We start from the raw sequence: 20,690 nt of genomic DNA on the forward strand, positions 1-20,690 counted from the left end.
TTCTAAAATTAATTCTCCTCCTCCAAAAATAATTTTAGTAGAAGCTACAATTATTAGTTTTTGAGTTTAGTATAATCAATTCTACATTTATTATATATTATTGATTACAAGTCTTGTAAATTTTCCTTCTTTATCCTATTTAATTTTCATCAATTACTTCTTTTCTTTTTTATTTGTATTAGAATTTATTACCATTTTAGTAATTATACAATTCAAAATCAATTTTGTTAAAACCATCCGAACATTAATTGATAACAATCACTTTGATATCATTATATCCAAACATAAACCAATTCTTCTAAACTTCATGATGTGGAAGTCTATGTTTGGTTTCACGTTTGGGACATCCAGAATTGATTCTGGATGCCTAGAATTGATTTTGAGGTGTTTGGTTGATTTTAAGCAGAATTGATTATGCTTTTAAGAATTGATTCTACTTGAAGTTAGAATTTGTAGCTTTTGATCAAACGTGATTTTTACACTAAAATTTATTGTTCAACTCACTTTTGCAAGAATTTTTCCAAACATAAATTATTTTACCTTTAACTCACTTTTATCCAGAATAAATTTTACATAATCAATTCACTCAAAATCAATTTTTTTTCACCGCAGAATCAAACACACGCAAATCAATTCTACCAAACTCAATTCTCTCATAATCAACTATATCCACCGCCAATCCAAACACACTCTTATTCTTTTGATGACCACCACTAATGTTTACTTCTCCTTTAAAAATCTTGAGAAACTCTTACCCCACCCCTTGGGTTCTTAGGCACCATGTGCCTTTCTAAAATTACCCCTCTACTGCCATAGGTGTATCCCCGGACGCACTATTTTTTTACTAAACGTTGATTTGTTTTGTAGGTGTGTCTACGAAATCTGTCTGATTATATATTTACAGAATAAATCTAGAAATAGAAAACCAGAAAAACAACATTGCAACGATAAAAACAACATTCATAAATTAAAATTGGCACTACATTGATGATTTCAACAGAAACTAAATATTACATTTCAATAGCTCGGTGGACGCTTGCTCATCTCTAAGATTTGTTCGACAATTCTTCGTACTGTTGCTACCAACTCGAGTGGTTTTTTCTCTTTGAAATCGAAATACATTTGCCACATCGTCAAAATATCCTCTCGGTTCTTGAGCTCAAAGTTGGTGTAAACGATGTTCTCTTCGTTGTCAACAGAAGGTGAACGATACTCGAGCTTCATAACCTTTTGTTTGTCTTCGTAAGGTAGGCGATATTGGATTCCGTTAATGATATCGTCGATCGAGGTGTAATCGTTGAGTTTGAATGTCCGCCCGAGTGTTTTTCCATCGGAGAAGGAGACACTTGCGACATACCAACGGATGTTGATATCATATTGAGACATTTTTGTGTTTGTATGAAAGACAACATAAGAAACCCTAAATTTATAGAAATCTAGGTGAATCTGGACCACCCATTTTCTATCACAGAACATTTTGTAGCTATATCCACGAAAAGAACCTAGATATTTTAATTCCATAGGTATATCTAGGGAAAATACCCAGAGACTACAACTTAAGAACCTTCCATAGATACATCTACGAAACTTTTGTTGTTTCATTTTCCAAGCAAAATAGATTAGTAAGTAACATTAGCACATTGAAATGATAAAAATTGATTACATTGCAATGTTAAATAGTGAGTATATTACACTTCCAAAATTCAAAGCAAATCAAAACAAGTGTCGCCGGCTAAATTTATTGGGGGTTCCATCTTGGATTTTTCCACATTCGATTCCTTTTCAATGTTGTTCAAAATTTCGAATTCATGCATCCTATCAATAAAAAGATCCGGCCACGTTTCGGAATTTGTGGTATGATGAGTCGCCCATTCTAGTGACGTAGGTGGTATGGGACATCCTGGTTTCAAGTATACTAGTACAAAATTACTTAATTTTACAAGTCATCCAATACATATGATGCGATCATTTGGATTCATAGGTGGTGCGGTGCGGAGCGGGAAAAAGATTTCTGAAAACCTGTATCGCGTCAAGTCAATGCACACCCTATCATATGCAAATGCAATAAGATGACCCATTTCCGAGAATTTCATCCAGTTTGACACCGGTGCGTGACCGCTCAACCAAGGAACAAGAGATTCGTAAACTGCTTCAATTTTTTTCTCTCCATATAACCGCGTGTAAGAGTCTTTATGCATCTTCCACTCTTGGATAAGTTGATGACGGACAAGCGCATGACTATCTTCTCCCTTACCAAGCAAAGCCGAAACGGCCCGGTAACCGCAATTACCATCCCCCTCAAAATTGACGATCCGTTCGATGTATTTGTGCATAAAAACCGGCATCTCGTCGATGAATGGAATTTTTTGTGGAATCGGTGACAGAGGTGGTTTTCTTATGCGAGCTCCTTTCATGGAACTTTTTTGAGATATGGGAGTCGGTGAGTCGGGAAAGATTTTATCAATATGCTCACAATAAGAAGGAGGTTGTGTAGTCGAGTTGTCATTCGGTGTAGGCTTTATTTTCTTCGGAGCACCCTTTGTCTTTACCGGTTGAGAAGGCGGTTTCATGTGTTGATTCAGGATATCCAATCTTCCTCAATTGTTCTTTAATGTGGAGTTTCATGTTGTCGTCGGCCTTCGAAAATCTTTCTTGTATCGCTTCCAATTCGGTAGAAATAGAGATATTCGATTTACCTCCTTCCATGCAACCATCGTCATCAAAACTAAGTCTTTTCCAATGAGGGCTAACTTTGTCCACTCTTATTGGCTCACCTAGTTTCATCTTTTTAACAATAACACAAGCACACGGGAGACCATATGTTCTAGAAATAGTGCAACCATATTTTGTGTTATCGAAACCAACTGTTTAACCTCGTTTGGCCTCGAGAAAAATATAGTTCAACCCGGGCCGAGACATATTACCGACCAATTGAGAATAAAGAAAGTAGTCCTTAAATCGATGTTCTAACTCCGTAATGCTCCGACCAAATGTGGTTTGTATCTCATTATTTTGGTTTTTAATCATGAGATTTACGGAGTCCCAGTCTTGATACAAGTCACCCTTGCTATTATCTAACCAATTTTTCAAACTAGCATGTGCAAACTTAACTCAGTTGGTCATTGTATTCCTAAGGTGTTGGACATTATCAGTCCATGCATAGACAAACTTCTCCTTCACCTTATCAAGAATGGTTCTTTCAACATATTTCAATAAATCAAGATACTTTTAACACACTTTTCGATATGGAATGACGACATCGGCTTAAAATTCTATGGTTGAAGAATTTACAATATGATTCCATGCATCGATTATTTAATCAACAATCACACCGGGCTTCACCAATTTTCCACCTTCGATCTCTACTTATTTTTTCCCTACCGCGAGTTTAACCTTACTTCTCACATTACATGTTATGTGATATCGACAAAGTAATGCATTGGAAGAAGAAAATACCCTTGCCACCGCATTCATCAACGCGGTATCGCGGTTCGTAACAATCGCCTTAGGCATCTCGACTTGGTCCTTCAAAAGTGACCGTCACACAGCTAATGTCCACGTAAAATTATCCTCTTGTTCACACTCTAAAAAAACAAAACCAATGGCGTACGTCTTCTCGGTATATGTAACACCAACCATCTCAAATAATGGAAGTCTATACTTGTTGGTCTTGTATGTAGAATCGAGAATGAGCACTGTCGAGAACATGTTGAACAACTTTATTGAATTCAGATGAGTCCAAAAAATATCTTGGACCGTAACTCCATCATTGCAAGTTATGTACCTGGACACGTAACTGTTATCATCCAACAATTTCAACAGTTGTTGCATCTCACTTCTATCTCCCCTAATCGCCTTGTTATTGCGATATCTGATGTTATACACTTGCCTTATATTTGAGACATTGTCGGTTTCCTTCCGTTTCAATGTGGCAAGTATATTTTTCGGTTGGACAAGATTCAAGGTCATGTCAGTAATACATGTCTTCTCTTCCGGTTTGAGCCGACATACACTAGCATGACCTTGTAACTTTGAGCACACTTCATGGTTATGCAAATCACAAATTACACTAAATTTCCACTTTTTGCTAGCCAACATATAACCACAAATTTTAAATGGACACTCACATTTTCTACTACCTGTGTCGTCTCTTTTAAACTTTCGTAGAGGAGTATGGTATTTCCCTCTCCTTTCGCACAACATTGTTACAAAAGCGTTTCTTCTTTCCGAACCATTATCCGATCTTCCTATTACCACACCAAAACCAAGTCTAGTTGCATTCCTACGAATCCAAGTTAGCATGCTATCACGATCATCAAACTCTTGCTTGTTATTTAAGTCACCGCCGACATCTACCCCTTTACAACAACCCTTTAAACACGGAGAAACATCGTTTGTGGAAACTAATTCTTTTGAGATATTATCGGGGTGCACCATACCTATTTGTAAACAATAACAAAAATAACACAATATTACAAAACTATTGTAAAAAATAGCACAAACGTGTTCCAGAGATGTACCTACGGAACGTGTCCATCTTCAACATGTTCCGGAGTTGTACCTACGGAAGCAACATTACCTTTTTTATAGAAAATTCATGATTAATGTGAGAAATGTAATGGACAAAGATGAATCTTTACCTGAAATTCAGTCTTCTCTTGCTCCCTTTGATTTATTGCACTAGAAATTTGAAGCTTTGGAATGGAAAATGATATTGATGAAGTAGTTTTTTTAGGTTGGTGAAGGTGAGTGTTGAAGTATAAAAACAACAATGGGGGAGCGATCATGCTGGTACAAAATATAGCAGAAAGTTCTGAAGCTATATTTATGGAATATTATAGCGTTAAGACGTTCCGTAGATATAGCTACGGAAGATTCCCTAAATTGAATTATTATGATTTCTTTCCCAATGTTTACCAAGTTAAAAATACTTCCGTAGATGTAGCTCCGGAAAAAATAAAATTTTGGCAAAATATAATGTACTTCCTGATATGTATCTCCTAAATCAGGGGGCATAAATGGAATTGCGCTAGGTTCCTAAGAGTATCAAGGGGTGGCTTGAGATTTCTCAAAATCTTTGTATTTCTCGAATACCACACCATATCATTGATAACCATATTAGAGCTTTTGTTTTCTTGTAACGGTTGCCTTTGAATAATCAATTAAAATGAAAGAAATGATCATAGATATTGTCACCCTCAATCACACAGCCTTCAACAAGGACAAGATAATCTTCCAAATCTGTTTTGCAAAACAATACACGAGTTGGTAGCTTATCTGAGATAGACCTCCAACGAAGAAGTTCATAACTTTTGATGGAATATACGATTTCCAAATAATATTCAACACCTTTGATTGCATTTCCGATCTTTATACATGCACATTATCATTATAATCGAATAACATGATTTGAAAGAGAAACTGTTAACTCCATTCCCGTCTTACTTTTTCCTAAGGTTACGTTTGAGAATTGGTTTTTATAAGGTTTTGAGTAAAATGATTTGGTTTTTATAGGATTTTGGAGTATAACGCTCTGGAGGGTTGTGTCTATATTTTAAAATATGTTTGATATTTTACAAAAGTTTTTTAAAAAATATATTACATTAGTCTTTACTGGTGTTTTTAGTAAACAATCACGAGCTTTAATTCATTTGTAGGATCAAACTCGAAAATCCTAAAGACCACTTTGTGTAAAACGTTCGAGTAAGTGCAATGGTGCTGAAAGAATTTCTAATGTAAATAACAAAAGAAATAAAATAAAAGTGATTAAATTGATAAAGCAAATAAAGAAGTAAATAATAATAAAGCAATTGAAACACTTGAATTAAAAATAGAACAAGTTCATATATTTCTCACAAACTCGTTATCTAAGTAAATCAGATGTATGAATTCTAATGATAACACCATGAATTGCGAACCCTGACTATATAATTGACATTCGCTTATATATTAAGTACATTATCAATTGTTAACAATCGGCTAACTCTTAAAAATCCAAACGTATACTACTACATGGACTTTCATCTTTAACATCTGACACGTATATTGTTACATGGGTCTTATCTTTAACATCCGACAGTTATACTACTTCATGAGCTTTTGTCTTCTGATTTGTTTCCACGTTTCCTTAGCACTTTAGCCACTTCAAATTGCCACTGTTGTCAAAAATATTTTTAAGTCATCCAATCTGTGGGCTAAAAAATATACTAAGTCCCAAACACCTGATTTAGTAGGCAGTCGAACTCACCACATCTGTTGAAAAGGATAGTATATCGAGTTTGTGACTTAGTGTCAAAAATATGACTTGGTTATCTACACTTAGCATTTTTATATATCTTATATCACACATTAATACCACATCTGTTGAAAAGGATAGTAAATCGAGTTTGTGACTTAGTGTCAAAAATATGACTTGGTTATCTACACTTAGCATTTTTATATATCTTATATCACACATTAATATCGAAATGCTAATCTAAAAATCTAATGCTAACAATTAACATATAAAATTATATTATTTTTAAATTTTTAAAAAATATAAAACATATTTCAAGATATAGACGCAATCCTCTAAAACCCTCCAAACATAATAAATAGATATGGGACAACAAATCTCTCATCTCTTTTTCACAATCCTCCATGTTGACATCACAAGATAAAGACTCAAAGTACAATCAAACAAAGTTAAGGCAAAATAATAATAGTAAAATTGTAAATACATCTCTAAACCTTCAACTAAACATGATATGCCAACACCACGTGAAAGCTTTCCACTTTTATATTTGGTTCTGACCAAATAAAATTAGACAAATTAGACTGGAATAACTTTCATTGCAGCCTGGAAGAGACCGTCCCTTAAATTAATCAACCCAAGAACATCATAAGAAGTCATTAGGCGAATGTGACATGGAAGCTCAGGTGATCATCCGACCAAATCAACCCACTTAAGACATGGGTGTCTGACCCAAATCAGAGTTACTAAATTACAATGTTATTAGTGATTCGCATACCACATACTCCTGAAAGGGTCGTTATTCATCTCCAAAGGAGAAAATCCCTTCTAAGAAAATGCGAAGGACTCAATCTTCCTATCCTTGCATTCCAACCAAGCAATTAAGATTAAAATTGATTCTTCACCCACACTTTGGCGCATGGATTGTGACTGTAAATATGCCAACTCATAGAATTTGGAGGAGATTATTCACTATTCACATATTCAACGAAATTCAACCCTCTTATGAGGGTGTAGATCCGCTCCTTCCTTTTCTTTCATGCTTTGATCATGCTACAATCCTGACCATTCATTTGTCTTATTTATTTGTCTTTTATGAATATTATTTTTCTATGTAGATCTATCAACCATTAGATCATAAAAAGGAGGGACAACTGAATTGAAAAAATAGGAGAGGATCCATTCTCCTCTTATGATCATGATCTTCTTCATTGTATTTTCCTCAAGTACAAAAATCATTTGAGAGACTCATGAGTTAATAATGATAATGTTTTTGTTCAAAACTGTTCAAATGTAAAGACAACTTAACTTTTAACTTAAGCTTTAAAAATCTCATTTAAAAATAAATTTCAAATTATAAAATTAAAAATATGAATTTAAATAAGGAAAATGTTAAGAGTGTCTCTGTGACACTTTTAAAAATTGAAATATTAACTTTTGTAAAAAAAAATATTTTTTTTATTTAATATATTTAAAAAGTATTCCGGAAGTACTCGTTAGCATAATTATTTAAATAATATTTAATGGACAAATAATAGTCAATGGACGAGTGATAGTTTAATTAGCAAATTATATGTATTATTGCAGAAGATGGTTTTGGTTACTACACCTCCCGTACTCAATTTTTTTTAATCAATTTTATAAAAGTGAAAGAAAACATTTTTTAAAGGAAAAATCTATAGGAGTTCAACCAGTATCATGGTAGCACACAAGCTGAATGAACCTTTAAAATTGTCATTAAACCTAAACAATTTTATAATACTTAGTGAATATTAATTTTATTTAACTACTTAATGGTAAAAAACGAAATTAAAAAAATAGATTGAAAAACAAAATTAAAATAAAAACAAAAATCATCAAAACTTAATTTTAAAATTAGAACAGGATTTTTATATTATTTGAAACAACTATATTTCTATTGATTAAAAACTATATTATTGCAAAATGTCGAAATCTACCGAATGCATGTCACCTAGGGACAATGCAGTCCAACACACATCATATTATATTTGAGAGCTAGCACATAACATAAACACTATCCTAAAGGGTGCTTATTAGATTTTTCACAGTACGTGTTTAAATATTATATGACCCTATTTCAATATTTTCTTTAGGTTGAAATTATATTATATGACCCTATTTCAATATTTTCTTTAGGTTGAAATTATGTTGAGGGTCTTTGGTTGGAAAAAAAGAAAAATTCACTTGAAAATTCGATAAAATGAGCTATAGATTGAAAAATCTGCTAGTTCCACTGATTGAACTTTTCAAGGTTTAGCATCTAATCGAATTTTGGAATGAAATATTTTAGTTTTATAGTTTTACAAACAGACCAATTATATATATATATATATATATATATATATATATATATATATATATATATATATATATATATATATATATATATATATATATATATATATATATATAAAATAGTTGTTGCTACCTAAATAAATTGTGACAAATAAAAGCATTATAATAGTACACATCTAATTATTTGGACACAATCGGTATGGTGCAATCCACACAATAATATATGTACCTTTGCCAGTTGAAATTAATATTCTTAAAATAAAACAGAAACAAAAAATGAAGATATGCACGTACCTATCCATGGAAAAAAAAAATCATATCTTATCTATTATACCTTACACAAAGTTGGTTTTTTTTTTTAAAGAGTAGAAAAGTTGTAGCTTATTTGAGGTTTATCACGTACATATTTAAGCAAAAATTAACTTTATGTTGCATTTACTTCAATTAAAATTAATTTTATGTTACATTTACTTCAAATAAAATTAATTGTATGAAATCTATTATGATCACATTACAAAATAACAACATAAGTATAAAGAAAATAATTTAAGTATTTCGCATCTTAAAAAGAATAATTTTTTTTCATGTCTTAAAAAATTAAAAGTATTTAAATACAATAAGTAAAACAAACAACATAACAAGTATAAAGAAAATAATTTAAATATTTCCCATCTCAAAAAGAATAAAAGGTAAAATTAAAATAAAATACTATCAGAAAAGTATATATGTAGTACAATACATACACTAATTTAATACTAGCATTCAAGTTTATTCTCCTTTTGCAATTCACTGCCTAGCAGTAGTAAGTTAGTTAAAAACAACTTCTGTCAAAAAGATATGCTGCTGATTACCAATGATGCTATAAGATACACCAACCCCAAATTGATAACTAACTGTCGTGTACCATGTGCTTCAAAATGAATGGGAAAAATAACAGTTTAAAAAGAGACACCTAAAAGGTATAGGTAGAAAAACCACACTGAGAAATTATTATAAGGTTTAAAGGTGCATTCACATAAGGTATTATGGATGTTGTTGAATTACTTAGACCCTTTGTTGAGACTAAAGCTTGGGACTATGTTGTTGTTTGGAAATATGGAAATGACCCAACTAGGTACTATACTATTCCTGCATAATTCACTTTGATATTCATTCATAGTAGTCTTTTTTATCCATTCTTTTTCTCTTGTGTAGTTTTATTGAATGGATGGGTTGTTGTTGTTGTGGTGGCAACATTGAGAAGGTGAAGATCAAAAAAGAGGAATACAAGATGGCTCCCATTTGTAGGGATACCCTCTTTCCCCATCCAGTTAGAACAAAGACTTGTGAGGCTCTTGCAAAGCTTCCTTTTGCAATGTCTCTTTATTCTAGGTCTCTCTCTCACTCCCTCTCATTGTATATATATATTAAATGTCAGTTTTCTATGTTTAACCAATGGAATTGATCAACAGTGTTCATGGAGAGGTTGCAATTTCACAACAACCAATATGGCATATCCAGGAGGTAAATTTTTCTAATATTTTTCATTCTATTCTTATCAGTTTATTTTTTTACCTTATTTAATAATATATCATAAACTATATATATCAAATTATCAATATTTTGACAGGACTCAATTGGAACTCAAGTTTTGATTCCTATTTTGGGTGGTCTTGTGGAGCTCTTCACTTCAAAGCTGGTAAGATGCACATCCTAGTACTTATTGGCATTACTCTCTGGTTGAAAACTCTAAAGATGGTAAGTTCTTTGTCTTTCTCAGATAGCAAAAGATATAAACATCATCGAGTTCATATCAGCACACTGCTGTGTCCCTATAAAGCAAGAAGCCATGTCTGCACAGAGCTATACCAACATGAACTTCAATGAGCATTATTACCCTTCTCCCGGTCTATCTGCAGAAAACCATAGCAGCTCTAATCCAAGCATTGAAGGACCCTCCAATGGATCTAATCCTTCAACAGAATACTTCTCATTTGATTCAAAATTTGATTGCTTGGTTCCACATGAATGTCTGAATCAACCGGTTGAAATATCTCCTATACTAAAAGTTAAAAGCCGCGGGTACAATAAAACTAAGAGTTTCCATTATGGAAATGGCGAAGAAGTTAAAGTAGAAACTGTTAAGGAGCCTCAAAAGGAAATGTATCATGCTAAAAATCTTATCACAGAGAGGAATAGGAGGAAAAGAATTAAACAGGGGCTTTTTACTCTAAGGTCTCTAGTCCCTAATATAACCAAGGTAGAGCTAAATTGTGTAATTTAAGAGCATGCATCCAATACTTTTCACTCTTGAATTTTCTTTAAAGTATGTTGGATTGACATTGAGCTCGTCAGAATTACGGTGGAGCTTCAAAAAAATAAGGTGTCTCCGTGATTTAGTCAAACTCACTATCAATCTGAATATGCAATAAGTATTTAATGCACTCAATGTTCGCAGATGGATAGAGCAGCAATTGTGGATGATGCAATTGAATACATAAAGGAATTGCAGAGGCAAAAGATAGAACTTCAAGAAAAGGTTGATGTTTTAGATGTTGAGGATTGTAAAAAGAACACACTACAAATGAAGGTGCAAGGAGACAAAGAACAACCTCTCAGTGAGCTTCATCAAAGTTCTTTTGATTCCATTAGAAAGACACAAATGGAGGTACATAAAATTTGCATAATAACTTAAACATATTGTTTTCCAAATTCATGGATGGAACTGAATTTCATTACATCATGTCTTAGGGGCCTAATATAATCTCTTAACATTTTCTTAGTTGCAAGTAGAAGTGAATCATGTTCGCGGAACAGAATTCATGATCAAGTTGTGCTGTGAAATGAAGCGGAGTGGGTTTTCAGAGTTGATGGAAGCAATAGATTCATTTGGACTGCATGTGGTAAATGCAAACATGACCACATTTGACGGCAAAGTCCTGATCATTTTATTGGTTGAGGTGAGAGTCTAAATTACAACATTGAAGTGCATAAATATGCTAAAACTAACCATCACCATATAAAACCATGAGCTAGTTTGGTGTATGTTAACTCTAGAATCCAATAAATAAATCACCTTTTTCACACTTCCATTTGAATGAACTTTAAATACTATATTTTATTCATGGAATAAAATTTAACCTTCGTATTTAAAGACAAGGTTGATCAAAACTATTTCGTCAAAAGCATTGATTCTCTAAGGTGCCCTTTCTATTGTAATGAGAGTAATTTTTTTTTTTTTTTGCACAGACAACTGCCAAGGATATTCACCCGACAAAACTCAGAGAGTATTTGATACAGAAGACAAGTTGATGATAGACAAAGCAATGAAGAAGTTCCAGAAAATGGTGGCATAGTTATTATCTTAAACTCGACAGCTAATAACTTGGTTACTATCTATAAAGAAACAATACGCCAACAATCCACAGAAAAAATAGACTGGTAGAACCATAAATTGATTTTTCTTGGATATAGGAACATCAATTGACTAATTTCTAACAAAGATTATGATCCAAAGTTTTATTGTATGACTGGTAATCACTGATCTTTTCTTTCTCGTGGCCTTATATGATTGCCGAAAGACTCTAAGCTCACAATGATATAGTGTTACTACTTTGAAGGGAAAAATAGGCCACCATATCACTATCAAAACTACTTATAGTTTAATTATCATTGAATGTATCTTTCCTAATGTGTCTTAAGAAATTCAAATCTTCAAAATCCAACATTGGTAAGAGATATACCTATTACTAATAATGAATTATGGTTAATAAATAACCTCTACAAAATAACATTTGATAGTAACATCATAACATCAGTAAGAAAATCAATTTTGTCATACTAGCCTTAAAGTAACCGAATGCTAACAAATTTATCAAAATAAACCGAATGCTAACAAATTTATCAAAATAACATTTAATGAGAGTCAAAACCTATTCTAATATTCTCCAATCTGAAATCTAATACAGATTTATCAATAAATAATAATGCAAATGAAAGAGATACCTCTAACTCCAATGCACAAGAAGAAACCTTTATTGCAACATTTTCCCTTAGTCTAAACAATGTTGAACTGCAACCCATTATTTTAAAAAGCCTTCAAGCCTTAACTTTGACTTGCCTAGGTCCGCCTTGTTCAGTAAGCAACAATCCAAGACCTTCTTCCTTCTTCCCAACATCAATTCCAAAAGCACTTTCTTTATTCTGGTACAACGGATTCGATGTCAATATCCTCACTCCAAAAGTCTCATTGATTTCCAAAACCTCAGGCAAACCACCACCACATCCGTCCGACATACCCACATCGATTCGAATAGCCTTGTTATCACAAACCGCATTAATCCCATTCATCTGAATAGTATGACCCATGATCATTCTCTTAACACCAGGAATCGTAGACAGAACATGCTCAAGAGTCGAACAATCACAATTCACAGCAACCTCGTCAGAGAATTTCCTAAGCCAAACAACAGCATTCCTCCCTCGGCAATAAGGCGGCGAAAATCGTCCGGTCGAACCTCTAATCCAATCACTCACTTCAGCATTAATATTCTCCAACCCGTAATAAACATGATCCGGCAACAAACCACCGTGGACGAAAATCGATTCCCCAACAACCAACACAGTTACATTGTCAGTAAAAAACCTTCTAGAAATCGGGCCGTTCGGCCGCAAAGCCGCAACCCTAGCACGAAACCCTTCATGAAACTTCTTATTCGCACCACGAAACTCAACTTCGATACCTTCTAACGGATCCTTCAGCGGTTTCAAACCTTGACATAGACTCTTCATCTTGTTACCCTCACGGAACCATTCTAACCAAACCCTAAATTCCTCCACTCCACCTTCCGTTACGTAACGGAAATCCCCTTCGATGTTCATAATCTCGTGGTTTCCGTTCATGGTTACGAAGCTTCCACCACATCGCGCGGCTTGTCGTTTCAGCTTCTCCAGAAAGTAAAGGATTTTCAGCTCGTTGTCGCCGCGGTCGAGGACATCGCCGACTTGGACAACAGTGGCGGAGCCTCCAGTGTAATTGTCGGAGGAGTCGATTAGTCCGGCGAGGCGTAGGGCTTGTTTTGACTTGTTGAGGTCGCCGTGGAGGTCGCCAATGGCGATGAGGCGTTTGGGAGAGGGGAGTCGGGTGGGCGGCGTAGATGGCGGCGGCGGTGGGGGGAGGAAGAGGCCGCTGACTGAGAAGTCGACGAAGGTGTCGACGAAAGAAGAAAGGAGATTGGGAATGTCTTTGCAGATTGAGGTTGGAATCTCTTTTTCATTTTCCATTTTGACTTCGATCGGCAAGCACCGTTAAATGATGTTTGCTTTGAAAAGAGGTGAATGAGATTGTTCTTTCCTCCAATGTAAGGATTTGGGTAATTTTATAATTAGTGAAAGATGGTGGTGACACTTGATCCAGAAAGATATTGGACTCATTTCCCTGAAATTGCTTTGCTTAGAGATGACAAAACCATTTTGGCTTGTTACAAAAAAAAAAAACAAACATTTTGGCTTCTCCTTGTCATAAAAGTCCTTGAAAAAAGTCATTGAAATTGAACTATATTTGTTATAATAATAAGTAATTATTATTACTACTATTTTAAAATACTAATGAATAGTGTATACACAATTTTTCAAACCTTTAACGGTAACATGTATAGTAGTAATCAATATCATAACACTATATATATATATATATATATATATATATATATATATATATATATATATCACTCTTTGGTATATGAAATGATTGAACATCAATCGTTTCTACGAGAAATAATATACAACCGGTCTCTTCTATCTCTCTGTATTCAGTATTCTTACCACGTTATTAGCACGATCGTTCTATCAGAAGTTTGCAGTATACTAAGTATATATTCTATGCTTACCTCTTTAATCTTATTAATATTTTCACCTGCCCTGTATTTACGGTGATTTCCGGTAAACAACCGCTAGTCCTCCAAACTATGAATATACTTTGGTTACTCGCAAGATCGACTATATTGATCCTAGGACATGTGTCGAAAAGTTATCTTTTATGATGATTGAATTCATATTTTCTGAGTTTTGACTTTTAACGAAATGATCCTAATCTATGACTGGTTATAAAGTAAAACTAAATACAATGCAACAAAAGAAACTGCAAAGAGTAAATCGAAATGATTAAACTTGTAAACATAAATGGCTCGACAAGAAATATAAAGGAATTAAACTATAAACGTAAACGGTTCGACAAGAAATGTAAAGGAATTTAAAGGAATTTAAAAGACTTTGTTCTTATAAAGGAAAGACAAGTATTGAAAAGATAATGGTGTTACACGTATATTTCTCAGCGAAAACTCTTTCTCTAACGCTTGATACTTGAGTGATTTGTGAGTGACTTGTACAAAATGAACACACTTGGATCCTACCACTAAGACCCTTATTTATACTAATTTGACCCTAACGGTCCTACTCTAACGAGATGCCACGTTGCTCGTTTGCATACGCTTCGAATTCCTGAGGCTCCACATGTCCTCTTTGATTCAAACGAAACCTTTTAAATTTCAAATCTTCCTGCTCGAACACTCTTCGACGCATAGCAGCGTGTCTTTTGCGAAAATATATCAAAATATCCTAAGTCTTTTCAGCCCTTAGGTTTCAAAGTTAACCCATTCACATTTAGCTTCGATTTAGGAAACCTTCATGATATATAACAATCTTAAAAATAGTCATTCACAAGCCATTCTTTCTTCGATACCTATATCTTCGAAGAACATCATCACTAGTCGAAATCGCCAGCTAACAAATTGCCCCCAATAAATGTCTGTTTCGGAAGATAAGTAGAAATGGGCATTTCTTGATACTTTGAGATTTCGGCTTCTCAAAACCTTTAAGTTCTGAGATTTTGAATAACGTCATAATCATTTATGACCTTTCTTTCAAAACGTCTTGTCATTTTCAAAAAAAGTCTCTTCAGAACGTGCATTCCCATGTCTCACCATTACTTATGATCATTGCTCCTAGATACTAGGAGTAAGACTAACAACTGTTGGATCGTGAGACGGATAAATCAGCTGCTGACGCGTGCCCCATCAACTCAATTAATTGAATTAAATAGAAAATTGAAGGGTTTTTCTTAATCCTTTAAATAGAGGGTTTCACCGTTTGCAATACTTTCTTTTCTTCTCACAAATGGGAAAGTGTGTTTCAGGTTGGTACGTTCGAATATGGAATGCATTACTGCAGTGTTGATCAGGTGTGATTATACCACGAGTTGTGTAATTATATTATTCAGTTATTGGGCGTATTGTATGGGTTGTATCTCAATGTTCTATTGTTGTTAAACCTTTTGGAGGTATAACGAGTAGTACACCTTTGGGTGGTCAAATGCGATGTAAGGGCTGAGATTGAATGCGTGAGATGTACTTCCTGTTGGTTATGTCAGAGGGATTTTTGAGGATCGACTGATGGAAATGTTACCTGGGAACTGGAGAGTCAGATAAAGGACTTCTATCCGAGACTTTTCACTTGAAGTGTGTTTTCGAGGACGAAAACTCTTTTAGTGGGGGAGAGTTGTAACACCCCATATTTTCTAATTTTAATTTAATCGGAAATTAAATTATTATTTAGAATTATTTGGTATTTTCGTTGAACTAATTGGAAGAATTATGGAGTATGGGTCTTTGGGCCAAGTGAGGTATTTAGTAATGAGGGGGTGTTAAATGTTGAGCCCATTACTAAATTATGCCATGTTTTAATAAAACAAGAAAATAAGAGGAAATTGAGAAATAGAGGAAGAAAAACTAAGAGGGAGAGAAGAAGAACTCATGGGCAAAAGCTATTTTCGCAACCCTTTGGCAGCCTTCACAAATCATGTCATAACTTTTTGCTTGTAACTCCAAATCAGGTAATTCTTGAAGATTCGGATTCTACATGAAATTTCCTTCGATTTGACATATTAATTCGTGTCAGGGAAGTTCTCGGTGAGGGAGATAAGCGGGTTTGAAGATTGGAGATTCTTGCTGAAAGTGATGAAAAGAGGCTTACGGGTTTGATGGAAAAGAAGGAGAAAAGTCCAGATTCTTGGCTAAGGTAAGGGGGGACTCTTCCGGTTAATTTCTATTATGTGATTATGGGTAATAGGATGGATTAACGTATGATTCGATTGGGTATATTGGGATTTGATATTGTTAGGTATGTTATGATTTGGGATAATTGATGAATTTGTATAGATTGTTGGTTATTGATGTGTTGTTTTGATGTATAATGATGTGTGATGAGAAATTTGATGTTTGTATGTCTGTATATGATGTCTGGAATCATTTTTGGGTGAAAAGGGTGTGAAATCGCAGGTCTGTCGCAGACCTGAGAATTGATGAAATCGCATGTCCGCTGAGCGGAGGTCCCAACGTAGTTCGCTTCTGTTGGACGTCGCTAGAGGTCCGCTGAGCGGAGGTCTGGAGGATTCGTTTCTGTCGGGCTTCGCTGAGCGAACTTTGTTGTGTTGAATTTTTCTAAAACTTTAAAATAACGTATCTTTTGATCCGTGTATCCTTTCTTGGTGCCGTTTGGGACGTTGTGAAGCAAATTAAATATTTTATATGATGAATTGGTGAGATGGGCAGTGACCCGAATTATTTTTAAAATATTATTTAATTGCTTCAGTGATATACATTGTGTGTATGTGGAATTGTGTAAACATGACAATGTTTTCGTGGGATGATGAAATGAACCGTTATTATTATTAACGTGATGATTATATGTTATATGTGGACATGTATAATTGAATGTAACATTGTGTGCATATGTTTTTGAATGTGACAATGTGTTGATGCGGTGATAGATTTGTTGTGACTATTATCATGGTTGTTGTGATAATATGACGGTGATGATTGAATGATATATTTGATGTAAATATATGTGAATAATTGAATGATTGTGCAGCGTGTACATACTTATTCGGTGATGAAAATGGTGAGTTATGATGAGACGATGCGGTGCATCGGATCGGTGATGTTTTTAAGTATGGTATATGTGTACATTCATTCATATGCATTTGATGATGGATCCCGGTGATGTTTGGATCGTTGGTGGACATATTTCCCATTGTGCGGAAATTGTGTCGGTGGGCCGTATCTCGATGAGGCGTAGATCGGTTAGGTGGATTGATTCCACGGTTTATTGGTACCACATGCATAGTGTCAGTTGGTCATATGCATCTTTGTCATAACATGATTGAATTGAATTTCAGTGTTATGTTTGGTGTCGTATTTGTTGTAATTGTTGTATTTGTTGTGATTGATGAATGATCATTGAATATCTGAATATATGACAATTTGGGTGAATGATATATTATGATGTTTTGTTGCTTATAAATGCATAACATTGATTAATTGAGAATGAGACTCACCCTTACTTGTTGACATTTTTCAGATTGAGGAGTAGCGGCATTAGTGCTCGGTGAGGATGACTCGTAGAGTTTATCCGTTGTTTTGGGTCGTGTCGGTCATGCTCTGATCTTGTAACACTGGGGGACGATAGTTATAGAGACTTATGAGAATTATCTATTTTATTTGGTGTTGGATTATGTTTCCATTTGGTTATGTTGATGATGTTTCTTATTCCGCTGTGATAAACATAATTGTGTTTTTGGTAAATCGTTTCCTATTAAAGCATGACTTGACCATGATTGATTTATTTATTTTAAATAACTGTGGCACCCTTGTGTTTATGTTTTTACTCTGATTTATTCTATTAATTTCCGCGGGGTTTAGAAGGGTGTTACAAACACTACTGCTGAAGGTTCTTCGACTAATACTTCTATAGTCCAAGAGACCATTAGGTTAGAATATATGACCAATACCCTTAGAGTATTTAGGGAAGTTCCTTTAGAGAAAGATCCTGGCCTATAGTATGCTTGGTTGGCTAAAGTTGAAGCCAAAAAAGCCTCATTTTGGAAGGAATTAGGGATTTATGATTTGATCCAGGTATCGAAAACTGGTTTAGAATACAATCAAACCATGCTGGTAGCATCCATGTACTTCTAGGATGCTTCTCACAATACCTTTCATCTCCCATGCGGAATGGTTACCCCAACTCTCTTCGATATAGCCGTTATCACAGGACTTCGACCAACGGGGGATGATTTTGACCCCAACTATATGGATATCGACACCATAGGATTCAGTGAGATTAAAGGTACCTATATTGGGTTTACTATAAAACACCATAATAAAACAAACGATGAAGTCTCGGACGAAGAACATATCGCATTCTTGGCGCTCTGGCTTTCGAGATGTGTTTTCTGCTTAAGGTATCTTCAAGTAGCAAAGAGATATCTTTGTATGGCCAATCAACTTAATGCTGGAAAAATTGGATTTGAGCCAAATGATCCTGGGGTTGTCGCACGCTCGCGAAAATGATGAACAGAGTCGCCACTAATATATTTATCCCAAAGGGAAAGGAATATCAGAAAACCTAGAATAAGGATAAGAGAAGGTCTTGCGACCAGAGATAAGGTACGGGAGTCGGTTACGCAAGGGGAAGGTGCTAGCACCCCTCACGCCCATCGTACTCGACGGTATCCACCTATGTTTGTTCTATTCTAAGGGTGTATAAATCTAAAGCTCAATTACTAAGGGAATGCATGCAAATGAAAGAAAAGAAACACGGGGAAAAATAAGGTTTATAAATAGTTGTGCTCGCTTAGGCCCCGCGACCCAATGCCTACGTATCCTTTTCAGGAATCAGAGCGCCGTAGTTCGGCTCTTTAGTTTTTGTTTGTTTTTATGTTTTTTAGCTGAACAGTTACATTCGCACTCCGCTGCTCGACCTCTGGAGTCTTAAGCTGGGAATGGAGCGGAAATAACGTGTCCGATTAATGAGAAAGAATGCCCTGAAGGCAAGAGAAAGAAATGCCTCGGAGGCAAGAGAGAAAAGATTGGTTTGTGTCTTTTAGGTGTAATTCCATGATGACGAGAACCTACTACAAGGTTTCGCATCACTTCCTTACTTTGTTTAGGTCTGAGCCTTTATTAGATATTTTGAAGTGTTTTTGTTTAGGTGTCTTTTAAGGGAAATTAATTTGTGACTTAGATCATACCAAAAAGAGTTTTGTTTTGCATATTTAGAGAAAGCACATCGAGGCCTACGCCACAATCGTTTCTCTAAATAACGGTTAAGAAATACATCGAGGTTTCACACCTCAATCATTTCTTCTCCGCTAAGTAAAGGAGATACAAAAAAAGAGTTCTTTTGTGAATATTTAGAGAATGCACATCGAGGCCTACACCACGATCGTTTCTCTAAACAACAGTTAAGAAATACATCGAGGCTTCACACCTCAATCATTTCTTCTCCGCTAAGTAGGAAAGAACATACATCAAGGCCTACGCCTCAATCATTTCTTTCTTACTATGAAATATAGTAACGGTATGATCTTCATCGATATTTATTAAGTATTTTAAAAGTTGAAAAGAAAAGAAGGAAGACTAGCCTAAAATGATCAACTAGCCTAATATGATGGGAGCCTCTAAATCCTAAAGTTGTCATGGTTTCTACCTAATGGTTAGGAGCAAAAAAGCGGCATGAAAGTAAAGTCACGATTATAAGTCATAAGATTGAGTAAGGATACATTGGCACAAAATTATACACAAGCATGAAGTAGCAAGTCAAAAATATAGTACAAAATGAAATAAAATACTACTATTTTTTTTTTATATTGATTTTTATGGGAGAAATTGAATTACAAGCAAAAGACTAAAAGCAAATAGCCTAAAACTAATGTTTTTGTGATTATTTTTTTATATGTCAAAATCTATGTACTAAAGTCTTAAAATTAATAGGAAAAAATCAGTTTTTATTCACTAAAAAGAAATGGCAAAGAAAACTAATAGAACCTAAAAATATTAATGGAAACAAAGTAAACAGAGGGGTGTGAATCTGAAAAATTCGTATGGCCCAAAGAAGTTTTATTGTGACAGTTTTCTCTTATGTCAAAAATGAAGACAATGGGCCAGGGGTGTGTGCTAGCAGTTACGGCCCAATAGAGTTTATTAGTATTCAGATTAGTCCAAATTATCACAACTTTAATCAACAATTAATGACATTAAATCAGAGACTGAATTTCTGTTAACATTCTCCATTAACTTAATCAATTCATTCTGTTAATTAATAATAGAAA

The 20,690-nt window shown here is 34.4% G+C and overlaps 2 protein-coding genes across 2 annotated transcripts; one reads left to right on the top strand and one right to left on the bottom strand.

The window, feature by feature from the left end:
* Positions 1-9,073: 9,073 nt before the first annotated feature.
* On the bottom strand, positions 9,074-14,018 carry LOC131620533 (shewanella-like protein phosphatase 2). The gene has a single exon (XM_058891649.1). It carries the CDS (start codon positions 13,808-13,810, stop codon positions 12,626-12,628), a length of 1,185 nt encoding a protein of 394 aa, XP_058747632.1. The 5' UTR covers positions 13,811-14,018; the 3' UTR covers positions 9,074-12,625.
* LOC131618994 (transcription factor ABORTED MICROSPORES-like) lies at positions 9,574-11,839 on the top strand. The gene is made up of 8 exons (XM_058890139.1): positions 9,574-9,662; positions 9,743-9,943; positions 10,000-10,051; positions 10,158-10,226; positions 10,308-10,787; positions 10,986-11,195; positions 11,311-11,430; positions 11,777-11,839. Exons 1-8 carry the CDS (start codon positions 9,574-9,576, stop codon positions 11,837-11,839), a joined length of 1,284 nt encoding a protein of 427 aa, XP_058746122.1.
* Positions 14,019-20,690: the final 6,672 nt, after the last annotated feature.

The sequence above is a fragment of the Vicia villosa genome, linkage group LG7 (assembly GCF_029867415.1).
Source record: "Vicia villosa cultivar HV-30 ecotype Madison, WI linkage group LG7, Vvil1.0, whole genome shotgun sequence".
In the NCBI taxonomy this organism is placed as follows: Eukaryota; Viridiplantae; Streptophyta; class Magnoliopsida; order Fabales; family Fabaceae; genus Vicia; species Vicia villosa.

Bases quoted from the DNA above. Each gene is read 5' to 3' on its own strand.
- LOC131618994 (XM_058890139.1), top strand. From the start codon at position 9,574: ATGGATGTTGTTGAATTACTTAGACCCTTTGTTGAGACTAAAGCTTGG. The intron at 10,788-10,985 runs GTAGAGCTAAAT...CAATGTTCGCAG, and splicing joins TAGTCCCTAATATAACCAAG to ATGGATAGAGCAGCAATTGT. The intron at 11,196-11,310 runs GTACATAAAATT...ACATTTTCTTAG, and splicing joins TTAGAAAGACACAAATGGAG to TTGCAAGTAGAAGTGAATCA.
- LOC131620533 (XM_058891649.1), bottom strand. From the start codon at position 13,810: ATGGAAAATGAAAAAGAGATTCCAACCTCAATCTGCAAAGACATTCCC.